This window comes from Acyrthosiphon pisum, chromosome A1, assembly GCF_005508785.2.
Source record: "Acyrthosiphon pisum isolate AL4f chromosome A1, pea_aphid_22Mar2018_4r6ur, whole genome shotgun sequence".
In the NCBI taxonomy this organism is placed as follows: domain Eukaryota; kingdom Metazoa; phylum Arthropoda; class Insecta; order Hemiptera; family Aphididae; genus Acyrthosiphon; species Acyrthosiphon pisum.
In genome coordinates this window covers 41,361,965-41,382,057 of record NC_042494.1, presented here as the reverse complement: position 1 = coordinate 41,382,057, position 20,093 = coordinate 41,361,965, and the positions used below count along the sequence as shown (strand labels likewise).

Genomic DNA, 20,093 nt, shown 5'->3' with positions numbered 1-20,093 from the left:
AATAAGGAGTTGATTATTATTATAATATATATTATATATTCTATAGTTTTTGTATCTACTAGATCACACAACAATAATGTACATATAATTTGTGTAATTTAAATTTAAATGTACTCTCAAATGTTATTTAACAAACAAAACATCTAATTTAAAATATGTTAGTGTAATTTAACAACAATATAATATTTACTTAGTCTATAATTGAATTTTGGCCGATATAATCAATTTTCGTCTTATTGTTTTATTGACTAGTAAATGTAGCCTACATTCAATTGTAACAGGACTAGACATTAACTTTTTGTTATATGTATTTGGATCAGCATATTATCATAACTGACAAAATATAAGTAATAAATAAATACAAATTTATTTACAAATGTTATAAACATAGTTAAGATATGTTATGGAGTTAACAATGAGAAAACAAAAATGAAAAATACGGGATAAAAAGAAAAGGAATTTTCAAAAATAATTTAGTTACTTAATGTAAGTCAAAAGTTGTCCTGTATAGAGAGTAGAAGTCATGCGGTCCGTAAATATAAAATAAATAATCTATATGTTCAAGAAAATATTTTAGATAAAGTAGCAGTGTGATGTCATCTGTACTTAACAATTTAGTCATGTAGGCCAAGTGTCGCGCAATCTTTTTGGTGGTGGTCCTCCTTCAAAATCGTGTCTTGAATCTACTAAGCTCTGGTTACTGGGCAACTGTCCGCCTAGTATAAAACGTTCTGGTTTTATACAATTAAAAAGAAAAAAAATTATGAAACAACAATTACATTTTGTAAGTTGAAAGAAATTTATACCTGTGACGGACAAGTGATGGGACGGTATTGAAGTATGAGCATGTGGTAAAGATAAATGACTGATAGAATGTGAAACAACGGTATTAGGTGCTGTTCCAGAGGTTGCTGAAGACGTATGGTGATGTAAATGTGGTGGCGAGTTAGGCTCGCTTTTAATGCGGACGGAATTTGGTGATGGTGACGAAGGTGGTGATGAATTTGGTACTCCTAGATGAGACATTCCACTAGAAAATACAATTTTTTATTAAATATATAAATTTGTGGTTATCAAATTAAAAATTATAAACAAACCTGTTGTGTGCAAGTTGATTAGACCAATTCAATGCTGATGAAAGACCCATGTCAGAAGATGTAAGATCAGTAAAAATACCATGATAAGAGCCACCCAATCCAGGTGTATGAAGCGCTACAACTGGTGTGTTTAGAGAGACAGTTGGTGTGTTAATTGAGTTTGCCTAGAAAACAAAAAATTATTTACTGTTCCATATTTTAAGTTATAAAAACTCATATTAATAGTATAAATTATAAAAATGTTAATTACATTATTATCTTCGTGATGACTAGGAGCATTGGGCATAACGATACGTAAATTGGGTCTAGGCGAATGATGTCTAGGCGGTGGAGTAGCCCTATTAGAGGCATTTAAGGCTTTGGGCGTAGGCGATGGTGACATGACTAGTTGCCCTGGAGAAGAAGGTGAGTTGACTAGTGCAGGCGAAGAAGATGCTTGGTATCCATTACTCATTTCCAACATACTACCAGGAGGGTAAACTAAAAAACAAAATTACAATAAATAATAATTTCAATTTGCTACCATACAATATAAAATACTAACCAGAATCAGCATCAGACGAAGATGGAGGTCTTGGGCTAGCATTGTGTTGCAGTTGTAAGTTCCCAGAGTCATTATACATGTTGTTTACAGGCATAGTGGTGGGAAGTGAATAGTTAGCACTTACATTATTCTGAAAATAATAGTTATTTAATATAATATGTATACACACAGATTTCTGTTTTCTAGAAAAAAATAATATTTACTCTGGCCATTCTTTGATGTTGCATTAACAGCTGAAACTCTTCATCAATTTTACTGTATTTTGCTTCCGTTCTTGGTGTAAGTTGGTATGGTCCTTGTGTACCATCACAACTTTCGTCTGGGCTTTCAGGGCTCAAGGCACCACCTTTAAGTTCTTTTTTGTTCAATTGCTAAAAAATTAAAATGAAATGCATAAGTTTTAAATATCTATATTAATATTAATTAATTTAGTATTATTACTTCGATGATATTCTTGTTGGTGAGCGATTCGTGAGGTTCATTGTACTCTGTATATTTGAGCAACACTTTATCCATATCTGTACTAGCATATTGATACAATTTATTAGAGCTGCTGAATATGATTAGAGCAATTTCGCAATCGCATAACACACTCAGTTCATATGCTTTTTTCATCACGCCAAATTTTCTCTTGTTAAAGGTAACCTAAAGCATAATATGGTAATTTATTATTATTGTTAAGTGGCAATATATTAAAAAACAAAACAATACATTAAAATAAAAAAAACTGTTATATAAACTGAATTTGGATAATATGGGAATTTTTTATTTAATTATAAAAATTAGAAATAAAATAGAAAAATGTAGTCAAAAAGCATAATATGGACCTTGTAAGCCAAACCAACACTTGACATATTTTCAGTACATCATCACACATATAATATTTTAAGTTCGTAAAACTCAGTGCAATTTTTTATAACATATATTGTTTTCACATCAGACTAGTTCTCTAAAATAAATCGCAATTCTTACAACGGTAAAAACTTTTTATCGTTTATTGTTATGGTTTTCGTGATAAACACAATATAAAAAAGTTGATGGATGTAAAAGAATTTTAACTATCATCGCTATTCACGTCCAAATCACGGACATACGCGACTCGTTTTTCTGCGCAAGTATCTCCACTCGACTTACCGAGTACTACACTCTATAAATTCAATCGAAACTGAGAAATGCATTTATGTATTATGTAGTTGGGTACTATACTACCATGCAATGATGCAACTAACTCAAAAGTTAAAACGATACACAAGGTTTCGGTACATTGTCAGGTCTTATATTATATTTTATTTACATATTCAAAATATATACAAATTACAATATACTTAGTTAATAATTATAACGATATTTTCGTTGATTTTTTAGTGAACGATTTTAGGAAAAGTCAGGCGGACACCATAACGATTTCAGGGGGGCTTACATTATTAATATCAATGTGAGTAGGAGGGCTTCGATCCCACACAACTAAAAAATGAGGGGTTTAACGGACCTTTGGGGGGGGAGGGGTACTAAGCCCTGGTAAGCCACCCTTCTCCACCCGATCACAACCTATGGGAAAAAGTATTTCATGTACAATGTACTATTTAGTCGTTGATTTTGTAACCAATCTTATGTGCCAATCGCTGACAGTTCTGAACACCAATTTTCAATAACAACTACTCATCCCTCAGACAGACCGAAATAAAGAAATAATGTTACCTGGCGATTGCGTTCGTCGGTGATCCGCGATATTTGTATTTTCTTACGGCCCATGGTGGCGGCGGCGGCGTTAGGGTCCGCTGAACGGCGCCGTTCACTGCTTCTTGGAATTCTGTTTGTCTTATCGACGACGATCGTAATTCTCCACCGAAGGCGAGGGTGAAGACAACGACACGACGAGCAGACTCCTTGTTGAAATGATTCTTATACGCTCTCGACCGATATCTGAGGAAACACGAAAGAACGACGGAGTGTTAAAATGGATCTAAATTGTATATATATAATTTAATGTAATACTACGGCGGTTGGTGTGTGTAAACACACAAACTATTTCAACAAATCGGCCATAAAAATAAATTCAAAATATTATTCAATCACGGTAAAATAATACATAATATAGGCTGCTTACACATGCACACACAGACTTCTCGGTGTACACGAGGAGGACGCGACAGACGGACGCGGCAACGGAGTTGACGATAATGTGATTGTGTGTATTAATGTACCAAGTATTTACCTTCCGCTTCGAAAAAAATAACAATATATATCCACGACCGACCACCACCGAAAACGGGTCTGTCGTCTTCAGTCGCGACGTACGCACCACAATAGGTGTGTTACAAAACAGAATACGAGCCACGGCCAGCGCGCGCGCATACACGAACACACACGAGACCGCGCGCGAGTCCGACGTTTGTGGGCTATTTCTGTAAAGTTTTCCGGGGGGTTTTAACGACCGCGGCGATAAGGCGGTTAGTTACTTACGCGACGGACACACGAATGATAATAATATAGCATTATTGTATTATAGGTATTCAACAATAATAATATAATACCATTGTATTAAAACAGGTATTCAACAGTAATAATATAATTATTATTATTATTGGATAATCAAAATTGTATATTATATATTTATATATACTTCATAATCATATATGATAGCCCGAGAGGACGCACAACGCGCACGGGTCGTAAAGTATGATATTAGTAATAACTAATAATATAAGCGACAATTCAGTAAATGATATCACCTCAGTACAACACACAGAACTAACTCAGGTAATCGGCGGCGACGTGTGCGCGTTGTGCCACCCGAAACGCGATTGAACGCAAGTTGCAACGCAGATATTATCACCGTAGGTCGTAGGTACATTTCGTTAAGTCATATATTAATATAATATTATATTATTATATCACTGTGAACGAAAAAAAAAATAAAATATCTAGAACAATTTTGACCGATTCGTACACGCCGTGTTAACGCATCTTTTAACCGCCAAACGACGACGATTCGACCTTGGACATGACGTGATAACAACACCGAAGCAAGCGTACCTAGTGTGGAGGATGTGCAGTGTGCGCGTAAATTTACGTACACAATGTAATAAACTAATAACATTAATATAATATTATATAGCTAATCACAATACGTGAAGAAAAACATAATTTATTAGGTACTGCTCTCCCACTGTTCGGTGTTCAGTCATCGAGTGTTGTCGTAAATCAAACACATGGTTGATGTTTTAAAAACCAAATACAATAAACATATATATTTTCGGGCACTCGGGATATTGAGTATTTTAATGATTTCAATATTATTCTTGGGTCACAGACACGAAAAGAGATATAATTTTTTTTATAATTTGTTTTAATACTATTTTCCATCGAAAAACATTTCATTGTCCCTATGACGAAATTAAAATTCCCCAACCGCCAACCTGGCACTATGATGGTCATTAAATCACGTATAAATGTATAATATACAAGTTGTAACAGAAAGAGACGTTGGCGAATGGCATTGAATTATTGTGACACATTATTGAAGTATATCATATACCTCGTACAAACATAGAATGTCTTGGTAGTTGGTATCCCCAAGAGAAGTATATTATATAATCTATAAAAAATAGGTAGTTTTGAAAATGTCTATCGACTAATAACAATAATATTTTACGAGACCAAACTATGCAGCAGCACGTGCAGAAGCGTACACCCTCAATAATATGAATTGTAGTGGATTTGTATATTTTATTTTCGCTGACTAGGATGGACAAATAATACAACTATTACCAAACGAATCCGTTTCTAATAGTATGATATTAATCATTGTGACGTGCTTCCGTTGGTAACCAGTGGATTAAAATGAATAAATCTCCCATATGTACCTTTCTATTGTTGATATAACAAACCACAATAATCGATAAAAACGGCATGCAAAGACTTCCAAAATAACATACATTAACAAGAAAAACACCGTATCTATTTTGGATCGAGCGGACAATTATTTTTATTCGTTTGAGTTATTTATAATTATTATTTTTCCGACGGATATCCGGTCAAAATAAATGCGGCCGCTTAACACCACACTCAATGTCGTCACATACAATAAAGGCGAATAACGGCGATCACTATTCACTATTACACACGCGTCACGCCACGTTCAGGTATGTACACGATCGGTTGTAAAAATTAATATATAAACTAATAAAATACGAACACGTGGTGTAACGACGCCGATGCTATCCGATGAGAATCATAATAATAATTGTTATCGTCACTGCCTCCCGACATCCAAACGTCCGACAATAATTATAAACAGCAAACACGCGCACGCAGTACAAGACACGTCGCCGGTCGCAAAGAAAAGAGCAGATTATCTCGCGGCCAAAAATGCATCGACAAAAACGCGAGATAAACACATTTCACGCATGTGCGTATATGCAACAGGTCGCATAAATTTCACGATATCGACAGAAAACAACGAGAGGCGCACTTGCTCTCTCTCACTTACACAACCGCCACCAACAGCCGCGTTTTTTTTTATATTCTCCACGCGCTAGCGGGTGGGCGACGCGTAAACATTCCCATCGGTTTCGTCTCCGCCGTCACCGCGTTTGTCCCGTAAACCGGGTGTGCGCGCATCACATTTATTTCCGAGGATATTGTAATATTATTAGTGTTGCGTCGGAGTGTTTACAAGGAGAAAAAACTTTTGGTTTATTGGGAATAAAATACAAAAAAACCTGTGGAAATGGATCCAGACAACGCCGCGGCGGCAACTGGTTGTGCGTCGTGGTGGAGAGAGGTGGTGGAGGGTGCAGCAGCGGGTAGCGACGACGGTATGCATGCATTCGTTGGTGTGTGGTGCGTACGTATGTGACTGTTAGTGTATAGATTATAATATGTTTACGGACGTGTTTATTATTATTACACGAACGAGGTTAATAATAATAGGTATATTATACGTACTAAATACTATATCGTCGGGGTTTGGCGACGTTTAAAAAAGTTACGATGAGGCATCGATTCTCGACGAGAAATGACGACACGAGCCGAGAGGTGTTTTTATCACTAAACCCACATTGGATTTTCGACGAAAGTGAAAAAAAACCAACAAAAACCGGCCCAATAGAAGGAGGCGCGGAAGGGTTTCCATTTTATTTACGCACGTGCAAATATCGAATGCTGTTAGCAACTATTGTTTAATTTAACACCGTATTATAATATAAAAAAACAACGACTAGTCTATCGAGAAAATTAAGAGAAACGATACCCACTAAACTTACTCGACTATTACTTATGAGTTCGATCATCGAGATAGTTATCTACCGGTGTTTTACGGGACTTTTCCGATGGTGACCCAGGTCACTACACACAAACATGATAAAATTATGGGCGATCACACACACGATCGAAGGTCGTAATTTTTCAATTTTCCGTCAAAGGGAAACACGAGTAACGTAAATCGCTCGGTGAGGAGCAATTTAATCGAATAAACGCGATTTCGTAACGGGACACCGTCTACGAACGGCACCGATTCAAATACAAGATAATATTATAATGTTGTTGTCGTCGTTACCGGACAATATTATGTATACTTTATGGAACGCACACACCTCCGGGGGATTCAGGAAAAAAACATTGGGAGGACATTTTTCACTTAAGCCCTTCGTGATAAATACGCTAATGGGGGGGACGTCTCAAAATTGTAAATGCCTAAATCATGGTATTATACACATTACACACCTATAACACAAGAACACGCAGTTATACTACTTCAGGAAATCGGTCAAATGATAATATTATTATTTTAATTCTAACGACAACGGCGATACCACAATCCGGTTTGTTATAAAATTAAACACACTTTTTTTTTTCTTCTCGAAATCCGGTAAATCCGGATTTTATCAATACCGATTTAGATACAATCGAGATCAAAATATCGAACCGATGTGAACTCTAAACCCACGGAAATACAAATAACAGATCATTTTAATTACTCTTTATAAGTTTAATATGCACACCAATCATTTTTAATCGAAAAAAATATTTCACATCTAAATGATAAAAAGAAATAAACCAAAAAACATTTGTTTGTCTGTATTACCGGTGTAAAAAGAGCAAGACCAAAATTTAGTCTTGACGACAAAAAATTATATGTGTAATATGTGTGTACCGACACCTGTTTTTTATTTATTAATATTGCCGATTAAAGAAAAAATGTACAATCTCAAAAACTTGTTGGCAGTTCTTTGTTGATTGCCAACAAGTTTTCTAATATCACTATTGCATACGCGTGAGTGGAAAGATTGAAAATCCTTACAGAAGATTGGCCAATTTAACATCAATTAAATAATATAATTCAGATGCCTATATAAATCTTTTTTCCGAGGATTATAAAATAAATCCATTTTGATAGTACCGACTACCGATTGACAAAAATAAACGTTAAAAATAGACTGAATGAAGTGAGCACCTTCTCTAATTGGTTGTTTTCCAAACCATTATAATTGGTTACGTTTACTTTAGTTGGAAACGTTTATAAAATTATTTCCTAACCTTGATATAATATTCCAGACAATGATTACACACAAAGCAGACACTACTATGATACCTAATAATTTTATATTTTAGGCTTGCAGTTTATTAGGAAAAATCCAAAAGACGGGGAATATAAACACCACAAATTACTATAAAAAAAAATACCTGTATAGAGTGCTAGACGGTGCGAAAATAAAAATGTGAGTTACAACCAAAAGACATTATAACTATAACGGACACGGTCGAGCGGCGAGACTTGCGAGACACAAGTGCGTACGGGCAGGGTGTGTAGTTGTGGCGGCCTTGCGATGGAGGGGTGGTTATGACGACGTTGACACTGAGGGCGGCGGTGGCGGATGGACTAAGTTCAACAAACGTCGGGAATAACGTGGGCTGTAGGCAATTTAATTTGGCACGCGGCCGCCCGCGCAAAGGGGTAGTCGGGTTGAAATTCACGTAGTGCTCGACGCGTGGGCCGCACTTTACAGGGTTGGAGGTAGGTGGTTCAGTATAGTGTGTGATATATTATAGGCTATGAGCTACGTGGTATAATACATACAATACGAGTTTTTTTTTTTCATTTTCGGGATTAGTCTCAAAATCAATTTACGATGACGCAATTGAAAATCGTGGTTCAGGTAGTGCCGTGGGGGTAGAGTAGTATATAGTCCGGTATTATATTTTAATATTTAATTTTCCACTTTTTGGGACTTATAAAATAAATGTCTATTACAGTTGACGGTGATAAAAATTACTGTAATTTTGACTCATTTAACTTAAGAGTAAACATTTACCTGTTTGATTTTTTTATCATTTTATATATAGGTACAAACGATATAAAATTTCACATTCATGATAGGAGCCATGTGAACATTTCCATGCACATCAATTACACCTATAGTTTACTTACTGGATTGAGTTTAAAAATGTCTATCGTTATTCATTATTAATTGGAATACGATAAATAATGATTGTATTATTAATAGTCGTGCCGCGATGACAATATAGTATCATTTCGTGGTCTGAAAAGTGAAAAGGATAGAAGTTTACACCGTTTCGTTGCGTTAAGAAATGGCGAATTAAAATGGTAAGACTATACATAACATGCCTAGTACGATAATTAATAATTATACTGTGGTACGATCGCCTTTTTGAACCACCATCAGTGACCTTGCAAGCAGAATTACGATTAAAAACGTTTCTCACACGTGATTGATATTTTCGATTTGCACTAATATTGTCGCGTTCCTCGTCAAAATTGGAATATCACCAACTAACAAAACAAAAACTTAACACAAGATCTCTACTACATGTCAGCACAAGTCTAACCAGTTCAAAAACGAACATTCCGAAACGCTCGGGATTTCTAGCTCCTGCAACCACCAGGTCTCGTTCAAATATGTTACGTCGTTGAACACCTCGTTGAACACACACAAACTATAGGTACTACTTATTTTATTCAAATTTGTTATTTACCTAGATCGTTGTCGTGGGCGTCAGCCACATTCATACACATCCGTCCTCTAGCAGCCGCCGCCGACGTCGTGACGCAATCGGTGTTGTTACCATCGATCGCCAATCGCCGCCGCCACCGCCGGCGAACACACCACCACTCACCCTAACCATAACCTGAGCACGCGTCGCCGCCGCCCATGTCGCACGAGGGCTTTTGTCTGATGCCAATGCCGCCGTCGCCGCCTATGACGTTGGAACGTGGCCTTGACCACGTGGGTCCGAAAGCAACGGCGATGATGCCCGGGATTTATGGAGCAGCGACGTACGTGTGCGCCCGACCGGCGCTGCGCGGCGTGACGTTCAATCAACCCTCCTACTAGCACGACTACCCTCCTCCCACCAACATGACTACCCACCACACAGGCGACATAGACCCCCCACACACACATACGTAAGCACGCACGCGATATTGTAATACTATATACCTATACATAATACACATTTTTGAACCCTTTGAAGGAAAACCATCTGCAAATATCGGCGATATGGATTTTTTCTCGTCCGCCCATCTACCAACACAACATCCCTTATGACACCTGACCGCCGAAATTCTGCTTTTTTTGACAGAGAAAACCCGTTATTATTTCGACTCCCACGTATTACTTACGTAACGACAACTTACGGTAGAGAATCGCGGAGAAGATATACCACCCTACCGACCGCCCACTACTACTATAACCGCACGTATGCCAGTAACACGGCTTTCCCCTCGCCACCGCCGATCACCACAAAACTTTATTAAATTTTTTTGCGTTCATTCAGTAAAAACGTTCACACCACGCGTTTTGCGCCCTCGGAAAATTCGAGGGCACACGCACATGCACGCACACTTTAAGTTTATCATGCGCTAAAACCGTACTGTGGTCGTGGAGTTTATATTAATGACGAGTAATTAATGGACGGTAATGCCGGGCAACTTCAAAGGGCAGTAGTATAATATCGTCGACGTCTTCAATTAAAGCGACATGGTAAATAAAAGCTTTCGACTGGTATTCGATGACTAACCACGGCGGTGAGAGTGTTATTAGGCGCGTGCGCTAGTTTTACTCGTCGCTTTTCACACGTCCAATAACACGATATCATTATACAATTATTACATCGAGTTTTAGTGTAAAACGGGTGGAAAGGTCGTTGTACTTACTCGTGCTTACTCTTTAACCACGGAAATTATATGGCGCTTACTCACACCGCTCTGTATACTATCACGTATACAGGCTCAATTGCCCAAATAGCAAGCTATCATAATATTATAATATATCATGACGTCAGCAGTCAGTCAGTCGCGACCCTGGTAAAGAGGTAAGCTGGTGGCGACGGCGAAAGCATCGGCGATGATTCGCCGAAAGCACTGGAGTTGCTCACTTCCACCACCTTCCGCTCATTGCAGTGGTTCTTATTATATTACGAAATATTTCAATTATTTTAACTAGTAGGTACTCGAGATAATTTATTATAATATCACACGGCTTAAGAGTTAGATACTTTGGTTTTATTTTTTCATCAACGATCTATATATATATATTGTGTACTAATATTAATATTTAACAGAAAATTAAATATTGACTACATGAGGTAGTTATCACATAGATGTATTAATGTATTATAGGTACCATTTTATTTCGCAAAAAGTATGAAATGTTAAGACCCCGTATCATGACGTCATTGTTATAGGTACTACGGTGACAAGCTGAGTAGATCATTTTTAAACGAACAAATAACAATAGATATGACAAAAATACCTTCTTTAATACCTCATCGGTAATTCGAACGCTACTAATAATATGTAGTAGTCTAATTTAATTTTCATAGTTAAATTACATATCCGAAAAATACTTCTTCGGACAATACCACTTGCGTGTTTTTTTTTACAAGCAGCAATTTAAAAATTGTATTAGATCTTAATTACTATAATGTTAAATGTTAAACATTTAGTATAGGATTATTTATTAAATCAGCTATCACGTTTTAAAAACAATTTCACATTTTTACCTACAAATGTTTGTCTTTTAAGACATAGAAAACAATACATTAAAAATCTACTACAAATGAAATACACAACATTAACATTCATATAAATCATTGAAAATGAGAATTTATATTAAGAATAATAAAATATTTTAAGTTCAATGTTAAACGGTAATTTCTAGTATAAATCAAAAAATCAAAATAAATATAGAGGTAATGACCTCAAAAAAAACATTTATCAAAATATTTCAAAATACTATATTAGGCATAATGCTGCTTCTTCAATACCTATCCCAAATAACTACCTATAACAGATATTAATAATTTACATAAACTAATAATTTGGATATGATTGACGGGTGTATTGTGCAATGTTATAATATTTTTGACACGATTATAAAACCAAAACAGAGCGATTCAAGCACATCAAAACTAATAGTAATGGTGGCAAATGGAATAATTCAAACTTCTTGGTTATTACTCTACTATAGTAAAACTAACCTATATTAAGTATATATTTAAAGAACCATTCTGTATGTTACACTTAAAAACTGTTTATCAAGTAAAAAAGATTTTAATTTTTTTTTTTACTTTTAGAAAAATTATAGAATCTATGCATCTATAGAAGAGATTGCCTTAGGATACAATAAAAGATTATGTGATAGATACACGATAATTATATACGAAAAACGTGAAGAAAGAATCCACCCAATAATACCTAGCTGTTATTGATTTTTTTTCTGATCATTTATTTATTAAATTGTATTCATAAGAAGACCACACCAGTCCTTTCAGTCATCGTAGGTGATTCCCAGGAATTGTACGAGTAGCTAAATTACTTTGATGGGAAGAGAGTTTATTATGAAAACAATTATAGTATGTTATTATTGCTTCTGCATGGAAAGTAAAAATTAAAATAAATGGTGGGACTTTAAGTAATAAATTGTACGTAGGATATTGTTTTGAAAAGTTTGAACATTATTGAGATAGAATTTTTAAGCATTGCCTAAGAGTCTACATGGCAAGTCCATCATATCTGCTTGATCAAGGATTTATAAATAAGGTTAAAAACAATTGTTGCTGTAACAACATTTTTTTACATAGATTTACATTTAAACCATAATTTTTAAAATTGTACATTTTTACGCAGAACCATCACCTATTAGTCATTCAATTTTCAAACCATTACATAACATAGAGGTAAATAATTAATAGTTAAACGATCTCAGTACGTATGTAATGAAGTTTTTCATAATAAATGAACATTGTGTAGAGCTGCTATGGGAATCAGTTGTTTTTGTTAGCTATAATACAGCACACTACCTTCCGAAAGACTCCCACGTAGAAATCGATATAAATTCAACGAGTTAAATCACTTATAATATAACATAGTTGACAATTTGTACATTCTAGGTATCTATTATCTAGTGTATAGGCCGACTCACACGTGTTATTTACACTTTTAACAATGGGAACTACAGCAGCTGAGAAAAATTTCATAGCTTCTATGAAATTTTTCTCAATTTTATATAATTATAATAAATGCTGAACGTATATTGGTTATCAAAATATATTATAAATTATATAAACGTTAAATAATAACATATACGATTTTGGTCTCACCGTCAGAGCCCACTACATATTATATTAAACATTTAAAAAAAAAACATGGACAATTAGTTCATATTTGTACCTTTAGTTAAATGGAATAGTATGGAACTTAGTATATTAGAAAATAAATAATAAAATAAATTAAATATAAACAGATGTTGTTAGCATACAAAATTGGAATTGGTATACTTGAGTTATAGTAATTTTAAGATATATATTATCATAGAACAAAACGGGAAAAAAACTAAAACGTAATGGTTTTTAATTTTATATATAATATTCATTACACATTTTACTGGTATTAATTTAAAAACAAAAATTAATTGATTTGATTCGGAAATAAATATTACGCATTAATCCTAATATTTATTAAGATAATAAAACACATTTTTAGTGTACTACATTTAATTTTCATTGATTTATTGGTTCATGTGTAATGTTGACTACCGAATACATGTTAGGGTACGTACATATTCAGGTTACTGATTTTAAAATCACATCATCATCAAAATTCAATTTCAAGGCAATTTAAAATTTCAAGGGTTCAAATCATTTCAATCGAATCATACCCCCAAATAGATAACTGTGTAGATCGTTAAGTATTTTTTTCTGGGGTCAAACATGGTGACAATTTATCATTTATCTCTACTTCTTTTTCAATTTGTATTAATATAAAAAGTAGTTATCCGTAGAGATTAGACAAAGATTAGATTAAGTCAAAATATATAAGAAAAATATTAAAAATAAAGACACTACATAGATGTCCACTTAATTTTCATTAAAAACAAATATCAGTAAAATGTTATTTTTAGTTACACAAACTGCAACTACTTTTAAGAGTTTTAAGAGGACGTTGTACTCAGAATTTATTTATCTAAAATAAAACTATTATTTATAATATTTATAAACCAAAATTTCCATTTAAATAATCAAATTGTTAGCCCAGAATTACTATTTACTAAAACCAAATATTTTAAAATTGTGATATCGGGAGGCCAGTGTTAAAAATCAATGATAGGTAATTGAAAGTTGGTTAGGTGAAAGATTGTATTAATTGTTGAAAATTATAAAAATTAAGTTTTTATTTCTAAAGATTCCTATTAGGTGTGTTAAAAATGTCTCAAATAACAAAATGCATACAATTGTGTGCCGTATGTTTATTACAATTTCTGGTAGTAATACATAAGGGGGGGGGGATAATTTATAAAATAATATATAAAAATTAAATAAAGTGATTATCCAACACGAAAAAGCCTTAGAGTATTATAATTTTAAAGTATTTGCTAGAACGGATTAATTGCGTTGCATTATAATATATTATTATGGTACCATAAAGATTATACAAAAGTTAGGTGTACATATAAATAATAACTACCTACTGCCATTGTAAATATTAAACTATTGAAAATAATTTCCGTAAATAATAATAATAATTATTATTAGTGTTTATGTGCTTACCAACGTAAAATTATTCATCTGATTTTAGAACAGTTAAACATTTTCGATTAATTTATGTACAGAATATTATGTACCTAGTCACAGATAAATAAAACATCAATATAATACAGGGTGGTTCCACTGCGTTTGGACGTATTTCGTATTTGTCACGTCCAAGTCAGTGGTCACTTTAATGATACTTAATCTTTGATAACAACGTGATACGCATGCGGCTCTCTACGCCAATTTATTATAATATTATATTATTATTCTGTATTCACAATCGGCTGTCGGTTTTAATGCATGACTAATGTAATTTTTAAAGGCACAATAATACGATTACAACAAAAAAAAAAACAGTCTATATTATGCACAACTTGACGGAAAATCTTATACGCGAGTCGACATGAATTAATTTATCACATGAACGGTTTCAGCTCGGGTAAAACAAGGAACGGGTGGAACAAGGAACGAGTGAACAAATCCGCAAAGCCGCGTGTGTCTACATGTGGTGGTTCACATCGCAAAACATTACAAACCAAAGACGAAGAAAATATATTTGCTATCGGCGAACATATATTTAATATTTTCTAAAAATAATAAATTAGGTAATAAACCGGTAACGCAATGTTATTAATATCCCCAATAATAATATGCAGATAGCAGAGTAAATTGTGCCTTATTTCTGGGTTACTTTTATAGATTTGATTTTTAAGTCAACGTAATTGGATACTTGAAGCAATAAGCTCATTAGAATTACATTCAATATTTAACTTTTACTAAATTTATAATAGATAGTTCGAACGATAACGATGATGAACAAAAACATCATTATAATTTATATTTATTAGCAGTGAAGTACCTTCTCATTATTTCACCAAAATAATTACAGTTAATTAATTTCAAGTACCTACCTGTAAATATTTAAATGCAGTTCACGATTATTTACATTTTACCAGTAAATTTGAGTCTTACACATCGGAGGGAGCAAGGAACAAACAATATAATATAATATTACACAGGTGAATATTTCATTACCCTTTGAACTCTGGCCAAAATCGGCATTAGCGACCTTGGAATGCTAAAAACTTTAAAAAAAATATATTGGGAAAAACAAATTAAGTCTTTTGTGCTAACTACCTACATTAATTCGTACAAGATAAAAATAAACTTTACACGGTAGTAATCAAATAAAGGATCGTTAAATAGATAAAAAGTATTTCATGATTAACATTAACGTCAGTAATAAATTGTACGAATACATTCTGTTAGCAGGCACGTTGGAGCAATTTTTGATAATAATTGTATTTTTTAAAGCAAGCAAATTCAACGATACAAGAAATATATTTTTCTTTTATAAACCACGTACCTATTTTCTTTAAGTAGGTAACATATTTTACTCTGATCATTTGAGTGTCTTTACCGGTATTATCAGCTGCGCAAATACCAACACTAAATATTCTGCACACGAAATCATTTATAATTGAAAAAAAACCTTCGGGAACGAACCGAATAAAATGTAAAATTTTGAATGTGTGTGTATTTGAGTGTTGACAAACGAATGACGTACAATAATAGCATTACAACGTTACGAAACTTACCAATAGTGTCGGCGAGAAAGTGGCGGGAAACGGTTGAGATTTGAAAAATAATATTTCCAATCTCACATCGTCTACGAGCAACGGCAACAACAGCAACACGACGACGACAGATTGATCGACATCGACCGAAATCAGTAATCAACGGTATTCGCGAAGAAAATACTGTTGGAAAATCAGCAATACCTGTTGGTCGGTATCGCGCGGGAAACGTGACCGTAGAACGTGGCGCAGTGGCGGTGGCAGCGTCCGCCGCGGAGAGGAAGACTATGAAAAGCCTATTTGTGAAAACGATTTTATTTCAGTAGAAGAGACGGACAGAGGATGGACAGACAGACCGATCGGGGGGGGGGACCATACACGGCGGCTACTACTACTGTACTACCGTACCGAGTGTCGCGCGCGCGTTCGGTTATTTCTGGCCGCGAAAATTTCAAACTCGTAACGACGAGTTTGTTTTAAAAAAATCGAAAAGGACTTGACGTGCGCGGACGACGACCGGCGTACGCGGCGAGGTGACGGTCGACGGTGCGATGGAGAAATGTAGAGAGGAAAAGTAAAGTGGGAAACGACGAAATGATAATAACGAAAAAAAAAAATTGAAAGCGTCGCGGAGCGCCGGCGTGTGCAAACAGCGCGCCAGACGAAAAGACTGTGCGGAAAAATGCCCCCGAGCGCGAGGAAGAACCACTTTGTGCCACCCGGGACTGTAATAGTGTAGTGTTGCCAACACGACCGGCACACACGGCGCGCATCACTCGCGTACAAGCAAATGCGCCGCCGTACGCGCCCGCGCAGTGCGCACACCGCGCATTCTACACACACACACAAACACACGCGCGCAGACACAAGCTCACGCACATGGGAACGGTGACGTCAAGACCGGGCGTCCGCGTCTTTGCGGGGGATGAGGGTGGGCGGGGGGTGAACTTTTTTCATTATTCCATTCGTATCGTCGTCGCCGGACGCAATAACGACATCGCAGTAATTCGAAAGTCCGAATTCAGTTACCGGCTTATTTTGCACGGTATTGTCATACGGATAACGTTTACATTATAGCTTTGTTTCGTAAAACTGAAAACCATTTTATTTAAATTTTAAATAATGCAGCAAAAATAAACCATAGGTATTGGAGTATTTCATATTATTATTATGTATTACGGATTTCGTCAAAACTTTTGTTCGTGTATACAATGTGCATGTTTTATACTTATAAAAAAATTATATTTATCTGTGAATACCAATGTAAATTTTTTCTTTTCGTTTACCCATGTCCTATAATATTATAATATGATGTATTATATTGTATGCAAGTTATGACTACTTGAAATAACGTCGTGGTCGTTTGTACATTAAAATTTCATACATTTTATTGATGATATATTATATTGTATAGTATATTGTATAATATTGTATATTCTACACGAAAATCGGCTCTAAAGTTGCCCTTTTCACACGGTAATATATATGTTACGACTATTTATGCCTGGGCCCAAAGCGACATAGCGTTATAACGTATAGGTTGTTTGTTTTCGAAAATTGTTTTTAAACCTATAGTTTACTTGACTCTTTGAACTCTATTCACACCACTATAAAATATGCTAGAAAGTAAAAAAAAAAACGAAAGAGTTTTAGTTTTAACATAAACAAAATTAACAATTACGGTATAAGAGGACTCACAGCCGCATGTGTTGTCTCCGTCTTACACGTATACGACATAGACAAAACGCGTTTAAGCAATCGGAGTAGAACTCGCTCAATTTTGGTGTTAGAATAAAAACACCTATTACACAATTTAAATATGACAATATTTTGGAGGGCAAGACGTTTTTTTAAAAAAATCAAATTTTGAAGAGTTAAAGGTATTTTAAAAATATCGAAATTTTTGCTTTTTCTAAACGATATATGAATGAACGTTATATTGGATATAATGAATAAAAACGCAAGAAATATTGTCACAATTAAATTTTATAATACGTATTTTTACTATAGAACCAAAATTGTGCAATTTATACTTAGACTGCGACACTGTGTTTTGTCTATATCGTACGTGTGTAAGACGGAGACAAAACATGCAGGTGTGACGTCCTCTAAAAACTAAAGAAGTCAAAGTTGTAAAATTAAAAAAATTATCGGTGCTATACTGCTATGTGATGTGTCGTGTGTGATGTCGTATATAAATATAGATATAATATTGACTTGTTTGACCGTGTTCGCGGTCAATTCGCATGAACTTAAAAACGGCAGAAACAAGTTGTATACAAGCTATCGTGTGAAACAGGTTTTACAGAAAAATCTTGGAGATCCAATTCGGATGTGGATATTAGAATGAATAATAATATTACATGATAGCCATATGCGGGCACCAATTCAGATGCAATTCCCGCGTACGCGACCGATATAATAATATTCTCGATGTATGGAATAATAAATTTATCGTTGTAACATATTATTTTGACAGTATTGCTCATTTTAATTGTCTTATTTAAACCGTCGAAAATCCACAGTTATTTCACACTGTTCCTCGAACAATGACCGTCAACTACAGTCGTCCTGATTATGACGATCACCATTCGTCGGTCATTGTCATAAAACTACATAAGTCATCCCCCGAAACGGGCAGGTTTCGACAAGCTATCCGCCACCTTCATGGGCGGATAGGCCTACCGGGAAACCGGGCATTTCCCGGTGGACCCCCCCCACATCGTATTACGGCCATGGAGCCCTTTTTATGGTTAACGCAATGACTCATTAATATTATACAATTACATTAGAAATTTGAAATATTATATTATATTATAATCTTATATCTATAAATCTATTACTATTCTATGGTATTTAACAAAAGATTTCTTACCGCTTATCGGCCCGCAGTTGCGGCTCTGCCACAACAACTACAACATGTTGGTGAAATATAATTTATACGCAAATACATATCGTGGCCTCCATTTTGCATATAAATTTATGTTTACTTTATCCATTACACAAGTAAAATGTGAACGTACATTTTCTAAATTAAAATTTGTAAAAAATTATTTAAGAAATACTATAGGTCAGAATGTATTGGAGAGTGTGTTGTTAATGAATCTAGAGAAAGATATTATGACCAAAATTGATTTTGAAGACATCTTTAATAAATTAGGAATTAGGAGCCCAGTATTTGGTAGAATGTTATTATTTTAAAATTAAAAAACAAATAAATGATTCAAAAAATGTGTTTTGTCATACATTGTTTTCTTTTGATATGGTAGCTAATATAATTCACATAATAATATCCTTTCGAGCGAAGCGAGCTTTTTTTTTTCTTGCGGGGGCCCCTTTTAATAATATCCCGGTGGGCCAAAAATGGCCTATCCACCCATGGCCACCTTGTAGTTCCGCCAATGCTATTCGTTTTGATACGATATCAAATACCCATAATGGGTATAATACGGGTATTTATATTATTATAATATTGTTAAATCACACGAACAAATTAATAAAAAAAGGTGGGTAAGTGGATTTCGCTCTGCTGTACAGTAGGTTACAAGTGGGTCACTGTATAATGGATAGTATTAAATTTGAATTCAATGATATAATATCATTGTATAAGAAAAACGATTCTGAGCGGAGACGGTATGTCAGTCTAGGTATAAGACATAATATTATATTATAGTCTATAGTATTTAAAAAAAATTGACCTATAATAGGTACCTATAATAAATTCCAAATTAATCATATCATAATATCTATTAGGTACTTATAACGCGTTATACATCAACAAAAAACCGTGGTACTATCATAGATATATAATAGTATACTTTA

At 34.5% G+C, this 20,093-nt stretch overlaps 1 protein-coding gene across 2 annotated transcripts; it reads right to left on the bottom strand.

The window, feature by feature from the left end:
- Positions 1-38: 38 nt before the first annotated feature.
- On the bottom strand, positions 39-16,960 carry LOC100572713 (myocyte-specific enhancer factor 2). 2 transcript variants are annotated; one of them, XM_003245784.4, is made up of 9 exons: positions 16,293-16,960; positions 3,340-3,564; positions 2,083-2,286; positions 1,845-2,012; positions 1,642-1,771; positions 1,348-1,577; positions 1,098-1,261; positions 807-1,030; positions 39-731 (listed from the first exon to the last, which is right to left on the bottom strand). In XM_003245784.4, the coding sequence occupies exons 2-9, from the start codon at positions 3,391-3,393 to the stop codon at positions 619-621; spliced, it is 1,287 nt and encodes a 428-aa protein (XP_003245832.1). In that variant the 5' UTR covers positions 3,394-3,564; positions 16,293-16,960; the 3' UTR covers positions 39-618. The 2 variants fall into 2 exon arrangements, with proteins under 2 accessions (XP_003245832.1, XP_003245833.1); XM_003245785.4 differs by lacking the exon at positions 16,293-16,960 and adding an exon at positions 3,749-4,081.
- Between the last annotated feature and the right edge of the window lie 3,133 nt (positions 16,961-20,093).

What these genes read in the sequence shown, in the direction of transcription:
- LOC100572713 (XM_003245784.4), bottom strand. Translation starts at nt 3,393, where the DNA reads ATGGGCCGTAAGAAAATACAAATATCGCGGATCACCGACGAACGCAAT. An exon ending in CCAACAAGAATATCATCGAA is followed by an intron (nt 2,013 to 2,082) that starts GTAATAATACTA and finishes TTAATTTTTTAG; the next exon opens with CAATTGAACAAAAAAGAACT. An exon ending in AACATCAAAGAATGGCCAGA is followed by an intron (nt 1,772 to 1,844) that starts GTAAATATTATT and finishes TATTATTTTCAG; the next exon opens with AATAATGTAAGTGCTAACTA.